Here is a 22,243-nt window from a genome sequence, read left to right as displayed (position 1 = left end):
GGGTAACGCCGGAACATCATCCGTGCACACAAGCACTTCAGCGTTACATTGCTCCTAAGCGCAAAGACAGTAAAAAATGTTCGAAGTTAGGACTATAGGCCAGTAATACCTTTTCCAACAAATAAAGCCAAATCTTAAATACATCGATATTTTCATTGCGAAAATCATATCAGCCTTTACGTGCTCACTAGGATAAACTTCTCTATTGGATAAACTGTGTGGATGACTCCTAAGCGACAACAGCTTGGTAAAATCAACTAGCAGTGTATACTCGTTCAAATTTAATTCCTTGTTTTTCTTGTATTTTACGTTACAGATTTCATGTCTATTGTTCTACTTAACAAATACTCCTAATACGCTAACTGTTGTACCTCATTTCTTTGCGAACACGTTTGCTCCTCATCTGTTTCACTGCCATTATTCATATCAGTACAATCGCCAGTGTCATTGTGTTTTTTTGGCTGAAAAAGAAAACATTAATAAAGTACGGGAATATCTAGCTTATAACTGTACAGAAACACGGACAACAGGAGCAAAGGCTGAAGGACATTCCTGAGGTTAACTCATAAACTTCTATCCTCTTTCAGGAGTATTTATTTATTTTTTTTTATTTCAGGATGGGCTTCGTACATATAGATGGGAATCGATGTGTCATAAATGTTTGTATTCATGAGCATAAAATGAGACAACATGATCTTATCACTCCGTCGATAAATGACCATCAGAAGTCTTACTCTATATTCCAATGAAAAATAAGGGCTATATAATCAGGAATGACAACCCTTGAAATAATATCCGGGAGAGACAATTATGTGGGGCTTTCTTTCGTCTTTTTTTTTGGGGGGGGGGGGGGGGGGCGTGGGGCGGACGGTGTGTTTTAATAATTTTACGGCCATACTCGATTAAACAAGCATGCAGGCGCTATACAACGAACATTGCACTATGCGCATAGTCAATTCCGCGACCCATCTGATGTCAAAGTTGATGAATACTCAAGACGAACTTAGTGTTTAAACGTACCTTTTCGCCGCGTGCAGTTTTCTGATGGTGCTTTTTTACGCTCTCTTTATCCGTACGGGGACGCTGTTCGGTTTGCTGGAAAGAAGGGAAGAAATGGTTTGATGAAAAGTAATGTGGGGCGTGGGGCGGACGGTGTTTTTTAATAATTTTACGGCCATACTCGATTAAACAAGCCTACAGGCGCTATACAACGACCATTGCACTATGTGCATAGTTAATTCCGCGAACCATCTGATGTCAAAGTTGATGAATACTCAAGACGATCTTAGTGTTTAAACGTACCTTTTCTCCGCGTGCAGTTTTCTGACGGTGCTTTTTTACGCTCTCTTCATCCGTACGGGGACGCTGTTCGGTTTGCTGGAAAGAAGGGAAGAAATGTCACTAAGAAGAAATGTCACTAAGATCTCCATTGGTATTTGGTACTGTGGAGATCTTTCGCATCAACGTTTATTTATTGCTCTACTAAACAGTAACCCAGATATTCAGGATGCTGAGTCGTACCTTTGCTTTGTCTAGTAGTCCTGCATTTCTTTCCTTTTCTCCGTGTGTTTTGCTTTGCTCTGCGTTCATGCGAGAACTGTCGCCAATGCCGTTTTGGTTCTTTCGCTGAAATGAAGGCCAAAAAGTTAAGGAGGGCGAGCGTAGAACTCGGAAGCCTTACACCAATGAATGACTTTATCATATGTTGCTATACTAAATACATTTTTTCTTCCTGCTTATATTCTAAAACTTAAGCATTACTCCTTACCCTTCTATCCTGGTTATGTGCAGTAGGGTACACTTCTTCAGCAACTGGTTTAAAAAAACTTTACAAATGAAGTATAAATTAGAAGTTTGTCAGACAAACGCCCATATTATGAAATTGACCACGTTGAGTCTCCCCTATAGAGCCAAGCCTCAAGGAGGAGTCTCTTGTGGTAATCCCTCACCCTGTCGACAATGGTGGCATGATGGAAATCCATGTAAGGTATCACGCCAATAACAAAAGCGAGGCAAATTTGCGTCCAAACGAAAGCGAGGCAAATGCAGAACACACAAAATCTCGATTTTTCTTAGCTACACAAGATTAAGGTTGCCTTCTCCTGTCGTCGAACGCAATAAGTTAACGTCATTTGCAAGAGACAAAAGCACATAAGGGATTGAAACGTGTAAAGCGCGCTCACAGTGTTGGAATATTCAGTTTTGCCAAATACCATATTTGGAAACACGAAGAGTTTGTACGCGAATACTTTTTTTACAATTACTGAGCGATTTCTCGCCCGCTAATTGGCTAATTTTTATTGTCAATAAGAGTACAGACGGATGAAATTTGAAAGCTGACGAAATCAGCGAAAGTTTTGTCAAACATATCAGCACTGATTCAGCGCTGCAATCTTGATAAGGCGAGAATCATACCACAAATTTGCGTCATAATATTGTCAAAGTTTGTTGTAGATCCACTCGCCTAGCGGCTCGTGGTTCTTCACACGCAACAACATTTTCGGTTTCGCGGTAAGTTACTTGAATTTCCACCTGAACGCTGTAAATTAACCGAAAAAAGAGAACTCATTAAGTGTATCCAAGATAAGTTTTCTAGACTATTGAATGGCAACGAAACAGAAGAATTTAATCGAATTTAACTTTATACAACCAAGCTTATTCAAAAACAAGATTAAACAAGATTGCGCCATTAAGCGCGACCTAGCGTGCGCTGTGAATGTAAAAAAAAAAAATTGATTTTTTTTCCTGATACTCCAAATATGGTACTATAAATGGCAACAAATGTGTAAACGCTTTGTACGATACGAATTATAGGGAGTTACACATTTCAACCCTTATGGGTTTCTGCAAGAGATTAATAACGAGTCCACTTACTTTGCATCCAGTGTAACGACTGCTAATGATTGAGCTGTGGTTGGATTCACTTCGCCGTGGTAAAGTCTCTGCCAAAGCCACACACAGATAGACATCCAAACCTCAGGGGTGTTTTCATTCCCTCTAAGAACGAGGCCATTTCCATTTCCGAAGGGGGGCGCAACTGGATGCGTGTCGATGACAAAGGGTTTGCCGTTATGACAACCAATGGTCAGTACAAATGGATCACTTGCATAAATTGCAACGAAGCGCTCAGTACCAAGAACACAAAGTTTCGTGAAAAGGGTTTCTCTTCCTTCATAAGTAAATACCCCGTCTGCATAGGGCAGTTCCTCGGAGAATTCCAACGGGTATTTGATAATCTGCTGTTGCTTAAGAATTTCATATGCTTCTAGGGCATCGTAGGTTTTTCCCAGGTCGCGGTGCTCATTTATTCTCTCTGGTAAAGACAAAATGGTCAACTCCACGGCTTTTGGTAAATTTTCAAAAAATTCCTCCGTTTCTGATTCGTATAAGATGCTTTCTGCAATACCAATCGAGAGGAAAGCACACGCGTTTGTCGCATCATTCACTGGCATTATCTCCGACTGTAAGGACTCTACATCTCCTTCGAGTTTGCCGGCTAACCTTTGATCAAACTCTTCAAGAGCAGTTGCCTGGCTAACCCTTAGGTTAACAACCTGCACGTCCCTCGAGAATCTATCTTGTCTCCTTGCTAAAATCTGGGCTGCCTCTTGCAGGGGCAATCTTTCCTTTCGGGCAAAATTAGTGCAACCCCTGTAAACTTTCTCTAACTCGCACCAAACTGTAGCACGATCAATGGCGTATTTTTCGTCTTGTAATGGAAGCTTTTGTTTCTGTAAAAGAGAGACGATGAATTCTTTCAACTTTTCTTGACTGCTTACACCTCCTTCAGATCGCACTTCCATGATGTAGGGGGTTTTAAGGCTGGGGTTAAGCATCGAAAAAATTATCATGCCTAGGGCCCAAATGTCTGCCAGCATGAGATCGGCAATGGACGCACTCGGTATGATGTTCTCTTACACCAGAAGCTCTGGTGCCATATAAACCACTGTCCCCCGATCAATGGTGGTGGTCTTAGTTGAAAGGACTGCCTGGGTTTGAATGAAGAGAGATCTACTTTCACCGAAATCAGTGAGCTTGCAGGCAATAGGCCTTGCTTGATAAATCTGCTGGAATTCTTCTGTATCCACAGACAACGAGCTGTAATGTTGATTACTTACTAAAATGTTCGCCGTTTTTAGGTCTCTGTGGGCTATCCCTTTGCCGTGAAGGTAAGCTAGGCCATCGATTATCTCCGTAGCTGCATGATTAACAACTTCATGAAATCCGGCGCAGTTGTGCTCACTTATCTTTAAAAGGAAATCAGAGAGTGCGCTAACACGTACCTCTGGACCGGAGAGTTTAAAGTCAAAATACACGTACTCCAGCATTACCCTTGTGAGATAACTTTAAGAATTCCTAGGAATTCCTAGGAATTTCCTAAGAATTCCTAGGAAAAAATTCCTAGGAATTCCTAAGAATTCCTAGGAATTCCTAGGAATCTAAGGTGTGAATTTTCACGGTAATTCGGACTCGGAATTCCTAGGAATTCCTAGGAATTCCAAGTTTACATAGAGCTAACTTGGAATTCCTAGGAATTCCTAGGAATTCCAACTGAAATATAGTCACCTTGAAAATTCCTTAAAATTCTCAAAAATTCCTAGGAATTTCTGGGAATAACTTGGAATTTGTAGGATTTTTTTAGAATAGGTTGGAATTTTTTGGAAAATCTGAGAAAAACTGGGAATTTTGTATCATTTGTAGGCCAGACAAAATTTTGATGATTAATGCCCAGCATTAAAATAACAAATAAAGTCACTGATACCACATCAAACAGGCTTTAAATCAATGGTTTATTACATTGGCTTTCATGAATTTAAACATAAGTCATTAGAATAATTATCCTGTTTCTTTTTTATTACACCAAGAATTACATTTCAGATAATTTACTTACTTTTTTGGTTTACAAATCCAACAATTTTCCATACACAAGATTTTAGCTTAAATTATTGTTATTATGTGGAACAAATCTGGATTTTCATGAATGTAAGGAATCAATTATAGGAACAAAACTGAAACAATCCTTAGCTGCTGTTCAGTTATTTCTTTTGTTTCCGCAGCTTCTTTTGTTGCCCTCTAATTACGCTGTCAACAGCTGGCCTCTTCATCTTCATCTTTGTTGTATGACACCTAAAACAAAATTTAAAAAATACAGTACATTGCGATATATATGAGGTACTGTAAGACTGAGATCCAAATATTTATGTGCTCACAGTTTAATACACGCAGCTAATTAAGACCTGACTGTAAGCTGGTTGAAATGTTAAAAGAGAAGACTTGATAATGGAAGGTGCTTGTATACTATTGATAAATTTGTTACATAAATCTTGAGCTTACAGTAGATTAAATCAAGGTTTTCCTTCCTCTATAAGTGTATCAACAACTCTTGAATTGGAGGATACACTGTGTATATCACGGTTTTTAGCCAAATTTAGACATTAGAAATACTAAAAAAGACACTTAAAACATTTAAGGAACATTTAAATAATAGAGTAAACACAAAAGAATATACGGATGGACAAAAATTGAAGATCAACACGGATTGCCATACAGTCAGGCTGAAACACACAGGAGACATATCAAACTCATGCACACTGGCTGCCTCGTTGGAGTTTTTGTCAAGAACTTTGACTGGGATCAGAGAGAACTGCTATATTTATTTCGTTTGAACAAGTGAGGCGAGAGAAATTTGTTACTCGCAAATCAAATTGTTTAGGCACGCACACTGGGCAACCTAAATTGTTTCAACTTTGCTTTAGCCAGAATTCATTTCATGCCATGACTGAGTGATCCACTCGTGTATGATTCGTGATGATAAAGTTCATTCAAAAGCTTTTGTCTAAATACAAGAATTTACTTTGTATAATATAAGGTTACTTGAATTCGATTACTCACCAAATAATTTTGTATACGGCTAATCTGTCCTTTGAATTCTTCCCCGTTGAAACATCCACAGTAAGACTTTCTTTTACCTCCAAATCTTCGCCAAGAATAACTTGTTTCTCGTTAATGACACTCACGCTGTTTTCTTCTGGTCAGAGGACCGCAGCGAAAACCATTCTGATAAAATTTTGGAAGTGAAATCTACTAAAACGCACGAGCGATCAGCCGTTAACGCTGAATTCAAAGATGGGCGCCAAAAGAGAATTAATAACGCGATCTTTGTCTCGTTCAGTCACAAGGATAGTCACGTGAAAATTCGCGTGCTGTGATTGGTTCAGTTGATCAGTTGAGGAGAGAATGGAAACGGGAGAAGAAGGAGAGAGAGACTGGCAACGAGGTTGCCAGACCAGTCGCTTTCGATGGCAAGTCTGTTTCCCTTTCCACGCTGTTTTGGTGGTCTTTTGAAAGATGGGTCTTGCTTCAAAAGGAAAAAACTACACAAACTTTTTACGAATAAATCAAGGAGGAAAATGGGACGTACTTTAACTGGTTGATCTGTTCCCGACGGTTGTCAAGATAAAGGATCATGAGGCACTTGAATCAAGTTCACTGCAAAGGTAAGGAATCCAATTTTATAGGGATTTTCTGTTATGATAACCTATAATTGTAAATTATAAATCAAACTAAGCAATGCATTGTGTGCTCTTTAAAAACCCCAAAAGCCGAAATTCACCTAAAAGGTTTCAGATCGACCTGAGGAAACGAGATAAATTCTGCGAAATGAGCTTAAGCTTGTTGTATTAGTCCACCAAATCTATTTCAACACCCAGTCAGCACAATGCAGCAAGTATAAATTTGCGATGCTTGTCATTTTTTCCTTTGAATTATTTATAAGGATTAGCATGATATGAGATCTATAGTCTTTTCAATACATCAAGATGTAGGTTTTTTTTATTTGCATTGTCATTTATTTATGTCAGTTATTTATTTGTTTCCCACTAACTCATAATCTTTTTGATTCTTTTGATTTTGTTGTGTCATGAATTAAAGTGACCGCGAGGACAAGGAAATACAAGAAACATATTGATGATCCCGCTATACCCATACCAAAATCTACAAGATTCGACCACATAAATCGCTTAAAGCAGTCTTCACAGGCCAGTTGACGTCATCTCCCTCTCTTGCATCCCTTTTTCCTGGATATCATTTCCAACACCATGAACAGAACACCTCACAGTTTTCGGCTCACCTGAGTGAGATGGCTGTTGGCAAAAATGTTGTGGATGACTTTGATGGATTATGGAGTGAACCGTTATGCAAGAATTGAAGTTTCACAGAAGCATTTGATAAAATTGAGTTGCCAATACCTGAAAAGACTACAAAAATACCAATTGATGTAATACACAACAACTCAGATTTGTCCACAGACAGTGATTCAGATAATGATGTTGAAGTTTCAGTTCCGACTCCTCTGAAGAAATTGAGAACTCTGACACTGATGACCATTTACTGGACTCCCCTGATGAAAGTGAAACTAATGGTTCCCAAGAAAAAAACATTTTCTGCCAAAGAATATGCCTGTGTGGCTATTCTGGCCTTAATTTCAAGACATTTTATGACAATGAGAGACTGCTAAAGATATCCTTGTTTTAATGAAACTACCGGTAATTTGTCCAGAGAATGTCACAGTACAGTTTTACAAATGTACAGCAAGTGTGTGGAAACTGTGAGCTTTTCATTTATGACATCTGTGAGAGATGTCTTCCTCTTTTTCCTAAAGTCATACAGGATCAAGTCAAAAATTGTTCAACAGTGGGCTGTGATGGGTATGTGTGTGAATCTACAATTATTATATTAAATATATACGTGCATATATATACTTTTGGTTTTATTGAAATTGTAAATAATATATATTCATTTATGATGACAGAATTTTTTGCTTAATCTATTTATCAAATCTAAGAGCATCTATTTTTCTATCAGTTAAACTCTGGGTGTTTGATTTACGGGTCCATACAGGCACATATACACTAACAAATCATGTTGGATCTAAAAAGCAATATTATCAGTGCTATAGTTTTATGTTGAGTTGTCAGACTTAAACTGGAATTAATGTACATTTGTCTGGAAATAATTATCTTGGAGCTTGACAACAATAAAAAGGTATGGAACTACAGAGAAATGATCGTGTTGATTTTTACTAATTCACAGAAACTGATTCATGCACTGAGTTCATCTTTAATTTTGACATTTTGGGAAATTTATAGAAATTTCCAGCAATATTTCATGTGATTTACCTATTCCCAAAAACTCCTAGATATTCCAAATACAATTTTTAAAACAGTCTGGGAAGTAATAGGAGTTCCTAGGAATTCCCAATAATTCCCAGTCATACTTTTCACTATTCCCAAATATTCCCAGAAATTCCAAGGTCTTGGATTAAGCATAATTTGCATGGCTTGGAATAACTTGGAATTCCTAGGAATTCCCAATAATTCCCAGTCATACTTCCACTATTCCCAAATATTCCCAGAAATTCCAAGGTCTTGGATAAAGCATAATTTGCATGTCTTGGAATAATTTGGAATTCCTAGGAATTCCTAGGAATTCCTAGGAATTCCCAGACTACTGGGAATTCATTTCGCAGGGGTATGGCTGGCGGCTGATGGCAAACTGACATGAATTTAACAACATTGCGATGATTTAGGCCATTCAATAGAGCCACTTCTTTTGAAAAGATTTTCTTTTCTTCTGAATCCAGGGCATTCAACATTTTTTTGATAATTACCGTCTCTGATGTGTCCTTTCCTGGCGCGTGGTAATCGGTAGTATAAACATCGCCAAATGATCCGTGGCCAACACGATCTTTAAGAAGCAATTTGTTGCAGTCAAACCGCGGTATCCCGTCATTATGAGGTTCAGGATCCCTTGTCAGAAGTTGAGGAAGATTAAACTTCCGAAAATTCGCCATCGTTGTTCAACGCTAGGTCATATTTTAAAAAGCGGCAGCCTACGATCAAGCGTTCTTTGTTATCGCCGCCGGAAGAATGAAAAGATCGACTAATGAAAAGTCCTCAAATTGGACTTTTTAATGGAGGTGTGATTTCCGCTGGGGAGCAAGTTTTTGTTAGCTTTAAATACATCTCGAGAGATTTTTTCTTTAAAATACCCAAAGATAAACCAAAAATTAAGTCGTTTATAGCAAGGGTTGTTTAAAGACGCAAGTTCAAGCCCGATTTTTTGGACTGACACATCTTCGAACTTTCTCGAAATCTGTGTTTTAACAAATCTTTACACGTGATTGGAAACAGACACAACGGAACTCCAGGCGTCAAAACTCAAAGGATTTAAGGTTCGTGTTTAAAATAAATTATTTGGACACCTTTACATCTCTATACCTTTTCTACGAGACGTTAAGTGTCCAAATTGAGCAGATAAAAAGAACGGCTAAGTAGTTTTTCGAGTTTCAGATGTGAATAAATTACCGCGCCAATAGCCAGGCTACCTCGTCAAAAAAGAACATAGCTTTATCTGATGGCATCGCAATTGAAAGGTACCTTATAAGGAGGCGTCAAACGAGTCGTCAAAAATATATATCCCTGACATGTACCAGGCATTTTTTCCTTCCAATGGTAACTAAGGTGACTCAAAGCCACTTTTGGGCCGTCACGCGTCACGCAAAGATCCTTTCCCGCGCCCTGATTACGGCTGCTCGATATTTTTTTCCATCTTAACAAATGTGCATGATATTTTATTTAAACTAGAAGCATATGATCGATAATTTTTTGGGATTTGCACAACCCCCCCCCCCCCCCCCCCATCAAAAATCTAATGGTCCACCCCTAACAGAAAACGCCTGATCGTGTGAGATCGAAATTTGGAAAAGAGTTTTGGGGTCTTAAAGAGCGTTTGAGCGAGGGTCTTCGTTTTGTAGTTTGACCCGGCCTAAACTACAAAACGAAGACCCAGTCGGTTTCGCGTCTTTTGGCGTCTTAAAGAGCGTTTGAGCGAGGGTCTTCGTTTTGTAGTTTGACCCGGCCTAAACTACAAAACGAAGACCCCGTCGGTTTCGCGTGTGATAGCGTCCGATAAAGTACTTAAGCCTGATTATCGATGATTATAACTGCCTTGAGTTTGAAAGGCCTAAAATTATATGAGCTCTTCGTTTTTCGGTCTTCGGTCTTCGGTCTTCGGTCTTCGGTCTTCGGTCTTCGGTCTTCGGTCTTCGTTTTGTAGACACCCGGAATTTCGCTTCTCTTTTGCACTATATTGCAATATTTCACGGCCGATGGATTACTGTGAGTTCTTTAGCACATACTTATGTCTATGATCTTCATTTAATAGTATCCAAGTTCAAAGCAATTGGTTAAAACGTCACTAGTTTACACTCCTTTCGAAGGTTCATTAAACAGAATTTGAACTAATTTGCATGTATGACCTTTCGGCGCCGACATTGTCACGCTTTCTCTCGTTTCCTGAAAACATACCTGTAGGGTCATGGCAGCTTAGTTTACCTTTATAGTTTAAATTCGCTCCCTCATATAAAAGAAGAGGGTTTCTTAAATTGTTGCTGTTGTGATAACTTGTAGGATGTAGCAGATACAACTGGACTAAAGGTCACTGTGGCACAATCTCATCCACGGTGAAACTCACAAAGCGTCCGGTTTCCTCGGAGCGAAGCGACTCGAAAACTCGAAGCGTTAACTTTGTTGCTGCGATTCGTGCAGCAGCACTCCGGATAATATTTTCAAAAGCCGCTTTCTCTTGTTTTCATGTCTTTTTTACTTTATGAGTTAAGATATTGTTTAATTGAGTGCTGGCGATTTCACCAAGAGTCCCGATCATTTTGCGATCTAAGAACTCCCACTCGTTTGCTTGCTTACATAAAATATCCTGCAAATATCCAATTAAATAGACTGAAAAGCCCCAGGATCGACTCTCTACCTCTTTATGTCTAAGGCTACTGTTATTATCTGCTTTACAGCTCCGAGATGTCCTTAAGATGTTTTTTGGGGGGGCTTCGAACAGTATTCTCTTCTCCCATTATCACTCTAAATTTTCAGTGCGGCATGAGAGTAATACAACCAGTGACGTCACTAGGCTGTTTTGGCCGCGCCAAGATGGCCGCCAATTTTGGGCTTAACCAGCCAACTTCGAACGGCTGAAAAAGCAGTTTTCGCTTACCGTATGCAAAAAAAAAAGTCTGCAGTGTTTCCAAGTAAGGTTGAAACTTTATTACTAAGCAAAAATCTCACATACGAAAATTTCGTTTCAGTGGCACTTTAAAGGTTCCCCATTTTAAAGATTCCCGCTTTTAAAGATTCCCCGTTTTAAAGATTCCCGCTTTTAAAGATTCCCCATTTTAAAGATTCCCGCTTTTAAAGATTCCCCGTTTTAAAGATTCCCGCTTTTAAAGATTCCCCATTTTAAAGATTCCCGCTTTTAAAGATTCCCCATTTTAAAGATTCCCGCTTTTAAAGATTCCCCGTTTTAAAGATTCCCGCTTTTAAAGATTCCCCATTTTAAAGATTCCCGCTTTTAAAGATTCCCCATTTTAAAGATTCCCGCTTTTAAAGATTCCCCATTTTAAAGATTCCCGCTTTTAAAGATTCCCCATTTTAAAGATTCCCGCTTTTAAAGATTCCCCATTTTAAAGATTCCCGCTTTTAAAGATTCCCCATTTTAAAGATTCCCGCTTTTAAAGATTCCCCATTTTAAAGATTCCCGCTTTTAAAGATTCCCCATTTTAAAGATTCCCCGTTCCCTGTTCCCCGTTCCCCATTCCCATTCCCCGATTCCCCGTTCCTCGTTTTAAAGATAGCCGGTTTTATGCTGAGACGGGGCCTTATCTTATCTTACAGTACAAGCTGCAGAGATAGATAGCCGTTAATGGGCTAGACACCACACGCACAGCAAGCTTTAAATTCGTGTGCTCTGCTAACCCTCTCCCCTTTTTCTGCCAGCGCCGATCGTGATAGCTGTTTAGCCTTAGAAGCGTACTTTACTTTCTTTCGTCGGAGTCAGGCAAGTGTACCTTTATAGCCCTTACCTTTACTCTAATTAGTCTGTCCTTCTCCATTTTGGCTATTGTTAACCTTCGTTTCAAGTTGCTGTTAGTGCCCTCTCCTTTTATACATCTATGGCTAAACATCGCGTGTTAATAATAGGGCACTCCTTCGTTCACCGACTTGCGGCGTTTGTGCAGAAGAAGCGGCACTTGCATGCGTTTATCACTCTTAGTGATATTGCGGATATTCATTTTCATGGCGTTGGGGGCCGCACAATTGAGAAATTTCGTGAGTTTGACTTTACAGTCGTGCGCCAAATTGCTCCCAAGATCATTATTTTGGAGCTTGGCTCCAATGATCTCGTTAAGGTCGCGCCTGAGACTGTTGGCTCCGAGCTAGAAAAATTAGTTCGAGATTTGCACGATGTATATTCAGTCGAATTTGTTGTAGTAGGGCAGGTACTGCGGCGACGTACGCGGGACTCAGAGGAGTACAATTGTAAGGTGGGCAAGCTTCACCAATATCTTAAGGTAGGGTCCGAGCAGTTGCCTTTTTGTTATTACTGGCGGCACAGAGGTTTCTGGAACTGCAAGCGAGACCTTTATTTACCTGATGGGGTCCATCTAAACAATTTAGGCTACTACAAATTTATGCGTAGTATTCGAGGGGCTGTTTTGAAGGCTGTGAAGTTAGTGGGTGTGTCCGCCGATTAATTGCCGTTGCCCAAGGCCACGTAGCCATCGTGATCTTTTAAAGGCGGTATTACAAAATATTTAATACATGCATCATATATACAGATTTCGCAGGCTATATTGGAATTTGGAATTACTTGCACTTGACATTTATGGCGTAATTAGTGTGTTATCACCTGGCGGCTATTGTTATACCACATTAGTGTGCCCAACACACTCAGGCCATTATAGGACAATAGTCCTCTTGAAATGTCTCGGATTGTTTTACAGTATTGCACTTGACATTATGGCGTAATTAGTGTGTTATCACCTGGCGGCTATTGTTTAACTGCATTAGTGTGCCCAACACACTCAGGCCACTATAGGACAACTGTCCTTTTGAAATGTCTCGGATTGTTGGTTTTGTTATGTTGCCTGCTTCTGTGTGTACTTGACATTCGTTGGCTTTCACGTAAGCCTTTACGAAATGTCTCGGATTTGTTTGTGCCATTTGTTTTCAACATATTAATCGCCCTTGGCTCATTGGCTGAAGTGCCAACCTGCTAAGACAAGGGGAGTACACCCACTAGGTTTGAGCTTCACAGCGTCTTAATCTGATCTACGTTTGAGTAATGTAATTTCAATTTTTCATAAGCATGCCTCCTAAACGAGCCTCTAAGAGCCAGGCGTCAAAAAGTTCCACACAGGCGGTATCGGCGAAACAGCGCCGTTCAGAGGGTAAGTCTGCGTCCCTGCCTAACAGCACGACGTCCTCACCACAGTTCAGCCTCACCGCACTGAGTGAATTGATCTCAAACGCGATTTCTGGGGCCTTACAGTCGGCCGGCATCGGCACTCTCAACATCTCTCCCGCAGTTGGCGAACAGAGACCTAGTAATCAGTCCACGTCACAGCCCACCGTGGTTGAAGATGCCGCCTCAAAAGAGATTGCGGATCTGACGAACACCGTTGCTGCGGGTAGGCTAGCCTTTGCGTCCGAGAAACCGGACGGCACGTTTTCCAGTGTCACTTTTGACCTCGAGTCTCGCGTCTCGGATCGTATCAAGGCAAAGATATGGGCAAACGAATATGTTGATTTCGGGTCTCTCCTCTCCGTATCACCAGACGAGTCCAAATATCGATTATCTGTCGCAAATGACCATGATAACCCTAGTCTTTGCCTTGAGCACGTTAAGCCAAAACGGCGTAGCTTATCCATTGACCAATGGGTGACTGCATTTAATGTGTTTGTAGCTGTTTATACAATTAGGGTACCTAAGGCGACAAGTTCTCTGATGAAGTATTGTGAGGTGGTAAGGGACATTGCGGCAAAACAAGGTAACTGGCGTTATTACGACGAGCAGTTCCGATTTCTTCGCCAGTCTAAACCTGACCGATACCCATGGGATAACGTAGCTTGGGAATTATGGCACCAGGCCATGCATAGCTCCCTCACCACCTCACGCCCAAACTCGAACTATGATTTTCGTGCAAGGCGGGCCAACCAGCGTCCCTTTCAGTCCTTTCCCAAAGGGGTGTGTTGGAGATTTCATTCCGGTCAGTTCTGCAGGGGCTGCAATTTCAAACACTCCTGCTTCAAATGTGGGGCAGTCCATCCCGCAAGCCAATGCGGCGCTAACAGACCGAACAATAACACAAGCAACGCAGCCTCTAGCATGCCCTCTGGGAGTGACAGTCAGGGAAGAGCATCGGTTGTTGAGCCGCGGGCCAACGCCGGTAAGGCCCGACCGTCTCGCATTTTATCTTAAGGGCTATAACAACGTAATTTCGGACTATCTTATCCAAGGCTTTCTTCACGGTTTCTCAATACGATATTTTGGTTCTCCCCTTGTAATCCGATCCCCAAATCTGAAGAGCGCCATGGACAATCCGACTAGCGTGAATAATAAGTTGTCAAAAGAGCTCGCAGCGGGCAGAATTGTGGGTCCGTATGATACGCCTCCCTTTGAAACTTTTAGGGTATCGCCCCTAGGCATCGTTCCCAAAAAGTTACCTGGAGAATTTAGGTTAATTCATCATTTGTCTTACCCGGAGGGGTTATCTGTTAATGATGGTATTCCTAAAGAGTTAGCCACCGTAAGATATGCCACTATCGATGATGCTGTTAGGCTCATTAAAGCAATCGGACAGGGCTGTTTTCTGGCTAAGACAGACATTAAATCCGCTTTTCGTATCATTCCCGTAGCCCCCCGCGATTTTCCATTGCTCGGGATGGAATGGCAAGGGAAATTCTACTTTGACAAATGCCTTCCCATGGGGTGCTCGTCATCGTGCAATATATTTGAATCATTCAGCACTGCGTTAGAATGGATCGCTAAATACAGATTGCATGCGTCGTCGGTCATCCATATTTTAGATGACTTCTTATTTATTGGGCATTCGGAGGCCAAATGTCAGGTAGATCTCGATAATTTTCTTTGCGTTTGCCGTCGCATAGGCGTTCCGATAGCCGATGAGAAAACTATGGGCCCCACCAATGCTCTGCAATTCGCAGGGATCACTTTAGATACGACATTGATGGAGGCTCGTCTTCCAGAGGACAAGCTTGCCAAATGCCGTACCCAGTTGGCGGATTTTTGCTCTCGTAAAAGCGTCACGCTGAAAGAGCTACAATCTTTAATAGGGCTCCTCAATTTTGCCTGCTGTGTTGTGGTTCCCGGGCGTGCTTTTCTGCGCCGTTTGATAGACTTGACTAAAGGTATCCGGAAACCCACACATCACGTCAGATTAACCCAGGAATGTAAACACGATCTCAACGTCTGGCGAGAATTTTTGAGCGTGTACAATGGCAAATCCTTTTTCCTCGGATCGCGATGGGCCACTTCCCAAAACCTCAATTTATTTACGGACGCAGCGGGTTCCTTGGGCTACGCCGCAGTATTTGGCACACATTGGTGTTTTGGAGAGTGGCCCGCCGCTTGGAAACAACTCCATATTACTGTCTTAGAGTTCTTTCCGATTGTCCTGGCGCTTGAGATTTGGGGACCGCTTATGCGTGACAAATGTATTGTTTTCTTTTCGGATAATCAGGCAGTTGTTGCTATAATCAATAAGCAAACTTCTACAGATCGTTCAGTTATGGCTTTGCTTAGGCACTTTGTTCTCTGCACACTTAAATACAATATTTTGTTTCATGCTAAGCACATCGCTGGTCGCGTTAACCGCGAGAGCGATGCTTTATCTCGCTTACAGGTAGAGAAATTCAGATCACTAGCGCCTTACGCAGACGAACAACCGACGCTGGTTCCGCCGGGCTTACTACCCAACAACTGGCGCATCACTTGAACGACCTTCTGCATTCAGCCATTACTGAGGGTTCGCGTAAGACTTACCAAAGAGCTTGGTCGACATATGTCGATTTTTCATCTGAATTTTGCGAGTCGAGTGCCTCGCTCCTTCCGGTCTCGGTAAACAATTTAGCATTGTTTATATCATATCTCTCGGCGAGGAAGTTTGCCTCCTCGACAATCTCGACGTATGTCTCCGCGTTAAGTTACGTTCACAAGCTAGCTAATTTTCCTGATCCCACTAAACAGTTTTTAGTGCAGAAGATTTTAGCGGCTCACAGTAAGCTATACTCTTCACCAGACGTTCGACTTCCAATAACACGTAGCGTGTTGCAACGATTAGTGCTCGCATTAGATCATACCAACTCATCAGCATATCAAAGGCTGTTGTACCAGACCATGTTTTTGGTGGCCTTCTATGGCTTTTTTCGAGTAGGCGAACTCACGACCAACGGTGCGATTTTGAAACCTTTAGTACAAATACAAGACCTTCATTTCCAATTTAAAGAGAATTGCGTGACCGCCGCGACAATTGTCATCACCGACTTCAAACATAACTCGGGTAGGCGCCCCTTTTCAGTTGTTTTGGACTGCGCAACGGGAACAGAGTTTTGCCCAGTGAATTATTTACAACGGTACTGTTCTATGCGGGGTACCACTCCGGGTGCCTTGTTCTGCTTTTCCGATGGATCCCCAGTTCAAACTAGCCATTTTACGCAACAACTGCGGCAAGCACTAAACTTTTGTGGACTTGATTCATCCAAATACAAATCTCACTCTTTTCGGATCGGCGCCGCATCGTTGGCGGCTGACCAAGGTTTATCGGATGCCCAGATTCGCCACCTTGGCCGTTGGAAATCCGTCGCGCTTAAACTGTATATTCGTCAACCTGGAGAGGTGTTTAAGACTTAAGCTCGCCTTTCAGTCAGGGGTTGGGGCATCATCATTATTATTTCTAGTCTTCAGTAAACTACTTCAGCTGTTAGCTGTAGCTAAGATCAATGCTCGCCTTCCAGGCATGGGCTGGGGCGGCAATTTTAGCCTAGTACATCCTATTTTATTTTTCCAGTTAGTTATTTTATTTTATTCCGACAAAGACCGGGCAAGTGCTGGCTTTGTCTACTATTATAAGTGTTCTTACTATTATTACGATTAATCATAACGTGATCCACAATTTAGCTTATCTCCAGAGTTAGTTTGCCTGTCAGACAAGGGCTGGGGCAACAATTTTATATTAGAGTAGTTGTTAATCTAGAGCGCTGGAACGCGTGCTCTTATCGAGCCCGAGAACTAGCCGTTACTCGTTGGGGCTTCAAGGACATGTCAGAGAAGAGCCTGGTGTTCCTGATGCCTTCATATTCCATAGTTTCCATTATCTTTATATTCCATTATCTTCATAGTGCGTGCGTGCGTGCGTGCCTGCGGCTTGGGTTGGGGCTCGCCACAGGATGTGGCTTGTGGCTGTTTTTCGCCCCAACTTTATTCACTGAATCAAATATAGCGATGTTTAATTGATTAATTTGACACCTTAGCATTTGAATGGTTTGAAATAAACGCCACGTGAGTGGCCAAATTAATCCAAACAAGTGTTTCAGTGATTCAGTGGTTTCTGGCCGCATGCACGACCGCGATTATAACCATTTCATTATAGTCTTTTGTGCGCTGGGTTTATAAATAGGCGTCGCTCTCGGCATAAATGGCCCATTATTGACTTAGCGCGATAATGGGTTTTATGCTGAGGCGGGGCCTTATCTTATCTTACGGTACAAGCTGCAGAGGTAGATAGCCGTTAATGGGCTAGACACCACACGCAGAGCAAGCTTTAAATTCGTGTGCTCTGCTAACCCTCTCCCCTTTTTCTGCCAGCGCCGATCGCGATAGCTGTTTAGCCTTAGAAGCGTACTTTACTTTCTTTCGTCGGCCCTCCACCATCCCCTGAGCTCCTCCTCTGCTCTTGCTACCTCTTACTGGGCTGGCTGTTTTTCGCCCCAACTTTATTCACTGAATCAAATATAGCGATGTTTAATTGATTAATTTGACACCTTAGCATTTGAATGGTTTGAAATAAACGCCACGTGAGTGGCCAAATTAATCCAAACAAGTGTTTCAGTGATTCAGTGGTTTCTGGCCGCATGCACGACCGCGATTATAACCATTTCATTATAGTCTTTTGTGCGCTGGGTTTATAAATAGGCGTCGCTCTCGGCATAAATAATATTTGTATATTTTATTTTAGAAACGAATATTCAACCCGTTCACGTTACGCAAGAGTGGAAATTCACTTTAACACAAGGAATGAATTCGATTTCCATTCAGCTTTCAAAATATAGTTTTTGCCAAGACACTATATTCTCTTGCTTTCACTCAGAACAATGCGGAGAAATGCGAAATCTATTGCGCAATAAGATTGTTTCGAAAAATACAGATTCGTACTTCCATGACTGTCTTTACTTTAATCCACTTCTATCGTTCTCACGATTTATCATCTTCCCTTGCTAAAGGATTTTTGCAATTTGTCACGTGCTGTTCTACAGATTAAATCAAACCCTCTTATAATATAATAACATCTTAGAACTTCTTCAAATATCAAGGGTGGATCTAGGGGGAGGATGCAAGGGGTGAACAATTTTCCTGCCCCCCCCCCCCGTCTGAGATGAAGACCCCTTCGTACTCGCTTTTAAAATTTGTTTACCTGACAAGTCAGTTACGCCATTCCTTAGTGACGCACCCCTCCTAAGAAAAATTCTGGATCCGCCCATGAATATCATCTATTTTACTTACACTCTAGTCCAACTAAACTAACGTTATTGCGCTATTAGCATTATCAAATGCACCAAGAATTTAGTATCCAGCGAAAAATCCATTAACAGATTAAACTCTTCTTGATAAAAATTCCACGACTCTCTGGTCGGACGCAGTTTTGGACCCAGGCTTTGCTCTGCCATCGTTTGTCAGTGCAAGGAACCAGCCTGCGTGAGGCTTAGACTCAAATGAACTGTAGCCATTCGTGTTATGATGTTCTTTAAAAAAACAATCTTCCACCAAGGAGCTCTGTTGAAAGTTAAGGACAAAGGTTAAGTTAAATGATCTAGATTCGATCGAGCGAGAGAGCGAGCACGCGAGTGAGTGAGTGAGGGAGGAAACGAAGGAAGGGAAGCTGGGTGACTGCGAGCGCGTGCATCAATTCGCGCGCGTTGCGTGCGTGTATGACTAAATCCTCATTGGCATTAATCATTGACCTCATTGATACTTAGGTCAAGAGGTTTCCTTTACTGTCCATCCCGATATAGCTATTAGATACTTCTCCTCGTAATACAATTTCCCCTGGCGCAACAGATATCATTTCAAGGGAGGCTGCAAATCAATTTTAGAATAAACATTTCTCTGTCAACGAAACGTCACAGATAAATGTAAGTTGGCAAATTTGGGTGTACTTCAGCTTGACCCCGTTTGGCAGCTTATGTGTGTACATCTTTGCTAGCTTTCCAATGCAACCAGATCTTAAAGTTTATCTTGATCCTTACTTCAAAGCGCTGTCAGACAAGGAAACTCTTCTCAAAATTCTTTTGCGATACAATTAAGTTGCCAAAGAAATTGCTTAGCGTGTTGAAAACACCCTTAAAAAAAGAGAGCATTCATGAAACATGCAGCAAGCGCTACAAGCCCAAATCTTAGCACGGAAATCTTTGGTACAGGTTATGCGCGGTGTTTTCTTATAAAATTTTTATTTATTATATAAAAATATAAAACAAGTAGAATCCATGATGTGTTGCTGTGCGTCTGTTCAGTAACAGATCACAGATGAAGTCAAATTTGGTAAGGAAATCAGTGCACAAGCGGCCAAATCCGTCGACCCGAAAAACTATTCACGCCCCTCAATTCACCTCTCGCAAGATATCAAGATATAGATCAAGGTCTGATGCCTCTAATTAATTGGCCGAGTCTTTGACGTAAGGTAGGTCAGGGACGTAGCCGGTGTTAGGCAAACCGAAGCACTTGCTTTAGCCTTTTTTTTTTCCTTTTGGTTGTTTTTCTTTTAAAGGGGGAAACTAAACATTGCTAAATACCTAGGAAAAGAATTTGACCACAGACATTACCTCACTTTCTGGCTAAGGCCCTGTAGGGCAGGCCGTTTGTAGCAGTAAGCCAGACATAAGAGCGTTTTGAAGTCACTTAACATTACAGTCGATCACTGATTTTTTTATTTTTATTATTATTATTATTATTATTATTATTATTATATATGAACTAATTCAAAACTTCTCGTGAAACCACTCGTCTGAAAAATTGTTTTGCCGCGCCCAGCAATCGAAGTTTACCAAAATAACGTAATTGCTATCAGACTATATTGCAAATGACAAACACATATGTTTAACATTTGAAAAAAACATTATTTGATGATTAATATTTTCGCCGTTGCAACAACGCGACTTTAACTTGTCTTGCAAGATTGTCACGTGACTCTCTCAGAACCGGTGTGATCTTTTCCAGTCCAAAAGACGGCCGAGATGTAATGTGGCCTTACACAAACTGGTATACCTGTTGAAAGCGTTTTCACCTAATTAAGACAAACCTTCCAAGTCATCATAATTCTCCACAAATTCTTAAGGACTTTATGAAGAGAGAACTCCTTTCCCCTGGTTATTTACGTCGAATCTTCGACACAAGTTGTGAACAATACAAACCGGCAAACATAAAATGATCGAAAATTAAAACTTTAAAACCATGAAGCCGGGCTAATTTGTTTATCCTGGTTTAAGCTCTGATCTCTCATTAACGAACTTAGTAGGAACAATTGCACTCGTTGTTTAAGACCTGTTGGTTTACAGTGTGTAGGATACATGTGTGTGTTGTAAACAGAAGAATTAAACTTACTATAAACATCACCGATTCGTTGTTGACTCCCCTCAACTGTGTCATCTGTTACTCGCAAAAACAACCCGTGACGGGAGACCAATTGCGTCTTTCGGGAGACGTTTGTTGTAGGCTGAAGAGAAGTCATGGCCGGCGCTGCGATCTGTACACAGTTTCAGGCAGGGCCTTTCACTTTCAAGGGTGAATATGCAAAGTTTATTGGTGCAAATCTAACAGATTCCTCTTAGCCGTCAAAGCTACCCAATTCATTTTCTGTGCATTACTTCAATCACCAAAATAAAAACCCAGGCGCCTTCCCACGAAATTGTTTTAACCAGTATGTCTACAACCGTTTGCTGTAACCTTTAGTGGAAATTACAGTACCTTGGAAAACAATTAAGAGCTTTTCCTGCGGTGTCTGAGATAAAAGCTTTTCTTTTGAGGCTTTATTTAAGGGTGGTTAATTTGCATGTTGCATCAGTTGATCAGTCATGCGTGCGAGTATTAGTACGGTGGAATTTCAATTAGATGTAAAAATAGTTCACAGATGACTGTGACTTTCAGAGGACACCTACTATATCGTACATGAGTTGATATCGATGACATTACACTGATTTGCATGAGACTTCAGACCTGACAAGCGGTTTGAGCGATAAGTTAGGAATGTGCGAATCTGACGCTCTCCAGAGGCCGTGTGACGTCATAAAAGCATTATGTCAAGCGTTAGCAGGATGGGAGTGCCTGGGTAATAGTACTTCGTCACAGCTTTGCCTTTGGGTCTCTTTCTTTCCGGAAATCTCTGTTAAAAATGGCTGGCTCCGTGAGCGGGCAAGATGAACCAAATACTGTGATGTGATTGGCTATCTTAGCGGGCAAGATGGCACTATTTGACCCGCTCGGAATTTTCGCTCTGTCCCGCGGGAAAAATTTCCCCGAAATCCATATAATAAATCCCTTATTGACCAGGCATGTAAAAAAAATGTAAAGTGTAATGTAAATCTTTTTATAGTGGCCATGCACTTAGCTATACAAGCACTAAGCTTAGCTAGTTTACAGGCATGCCAGTAAAACAAAGGAAACAAATATTTCAAATAAAGGTAGCATAGTTAAAAATCCCAACTGGCAGGAGGCAGACCAGTTGGCTATTTAGGTCAAGATGGCACAGTGCGTTCGTTTGTTGCAAGTTTACCTCGACTCCGTGTCGGTCTATAAACATGATTGTCCAGCCATCTTGACCTCACGCTTGGTCAATAACCCATATTTATCAGTTAAATTTTCGGCGATTTCTCGGCTATCGGTTAAAACTTCTCAGTTATCACGAATTTCTGCAGATCTCAGATCTTTGCCATCAGTAATTAAAAAGTTTGACTAATTCTCAGTTATCAGCTGAGCCCCGTTATGCCCTTACACGCGCATGCGCACATTCCCCGATAGCGATCATGGCGACTAACGGGGAAGTTGCGCGAATGGAGATTTGGAAAGTGCTGAGCACAGCGTCGAAATTGAAAACCGTCAAGAAGAG

At 41.2% G+C, this 22,243-nt stretch overlaps 2 protein-coding genes, 2 long non-coding RNA genes and 2 pseudogenes across 5 annotated transcripts; 2 read left to right on the top strand and 4 right to left on the bottom strand.

Annotated features, from left to right (window-relative positions):
• Positions 1–289: 289 nt before the first annotated feature.
• On the bottom strand, positions 290–2,726 carry LOC110058541 (uncharacterized). Of its 2 annotated transcripts, XM_089271477.1 has the most exons (5): positions 1,769–2,726; positions 1,522–1,626; positions 1,303–1,377; positions 1,021–1,095; positions 290–461 (listed from the first exon to the last, which is right to left on the bottom strand). In XM_089271477.1, exons 2-5 carry the CDS (start codon positions 1,588–1,590, stop codon positions 351–353), a joined length of 330 nt encoding a protein of 109 aa, XP_089127603.1. In that variant the 5' UTR covers positions 1,591–1,626; positions 1,769–2,726; the 3' UTR covers positions 290–350. The 2 variants fall into 2 exon arrangements, with proteins under 2 accessions (XP_089127603.1, XP_089127602.1); XM_089271476.1 differs by having other exon boundaries at positions 1,522–2,726.
• Positions 2,727–2,810: 84 nt separating this feature from the next.
• Positions 2,811–9,373, bottom strand: LOC149104914 (uncharacterized; annotated as a pseudogene).
• Positions 4,774–6,168, bottom strand: LOC149104916 (uncharacterized). Its single transcript, XR_016201457.1, has 2 exons — positions 5,893–6,168; positions 4,774–5,127 (listed from the first exon to the last, which is right to left on the bottom strand). It is a non-coding gene; the product is annotated as an uncharacterized LOC149104916 (long non-coding RNA).
• LOC149104915 (uncharacterized) lies at positions 6,356–8,062 on the top strand. The gene is made up of 2 exons (XR_016201458.1): positions 6,356–6,497; positions 6,931–8,062. It is a non-coding gene; the product is annotated as an uncharacterized LOC149104915 (long non-coding RNA).
• Positions 9,374–12,998: 3,625 nt separating the features above from the next.
• On the top strand, positions 12,999–17,968 carry LOC149104913 (uncharacterized). The gene has a single exon (XM_089271452.1). The coding sequence runs from the start codon at positions 14,039–14,041 to the stop codon at positions 15,863–15,865; it is 1,827 nt and encodes a 608-aa protein (XP_089127578.1). The 5' UTR covers positions 12,999–14,038; the 3' UTR covers positions 15,866–17,968.
• A 559-nt stretch (positions 17,969–18,527) lies between these two features.
• On the bottom strand, positions 18,528–21,140 carry LOC110059083 (fibroblast growth factor 1-like; annotated as a pseudogene).
• Between the last annotated feature and the right edge of the window lie 1,103 nt (positions 21,141–22,243).

The sequence above is a fragment of the Orbicella faveolata genome, unplaced genomic scaffold, assembly GCF_042242905.1.
Source record: "Orbicella faveolata isolate gen_17 unplaced genomic scaffold, um_ofav_v1 contig_34, whole genome shotgun sequence".
Classification (NCBI taxonomy): domain Eukaryota; kingdom Metazoa; phylum Cnidaria; class Anthozoa; order Scleractinia; family Merulinidae; genus Orbicella; species Orbicella faveolata.
This window is presented reverse-complemented; position numbering and strand designations above follow the sequence as displayed.

What these genes read in the sequence shown, in the direction of transcription:
- LOC110058541 (XM_089271476.1), bottom strand. Translation starts at nt 1,590, where the DNA reads ATGAACGCAGAGCAAAGCAAAACACACGGAGAAAAGGAAAGAAATGCA. An exon ending in AAACTGCACGCGGAGAAAAG is followed by an intron (nt 1,096 to 1,302) that starts GTACGTTTAAAC and finishes CCTTCTTTCCAG; the next exon opens with CAAACCGAACAGCGTCCCCG. An exon ending in AAACTGCACGCGGCGAAAAG is followed by an intron (nt 462 to 1,020) that starts GTACGTTTAAAC and finishes TTTCTTTTTCAG; the next exon opens with CCAAAAAAACACAATGACAC.
- LOC149104913 (XM_089271452.1), top strand. Translation starts at nt 14,039, where the DNA reads ATGATTTTCGTGCAAGGCGGGCCAACCAGCGTCCCTTTCAGTCCTTTC.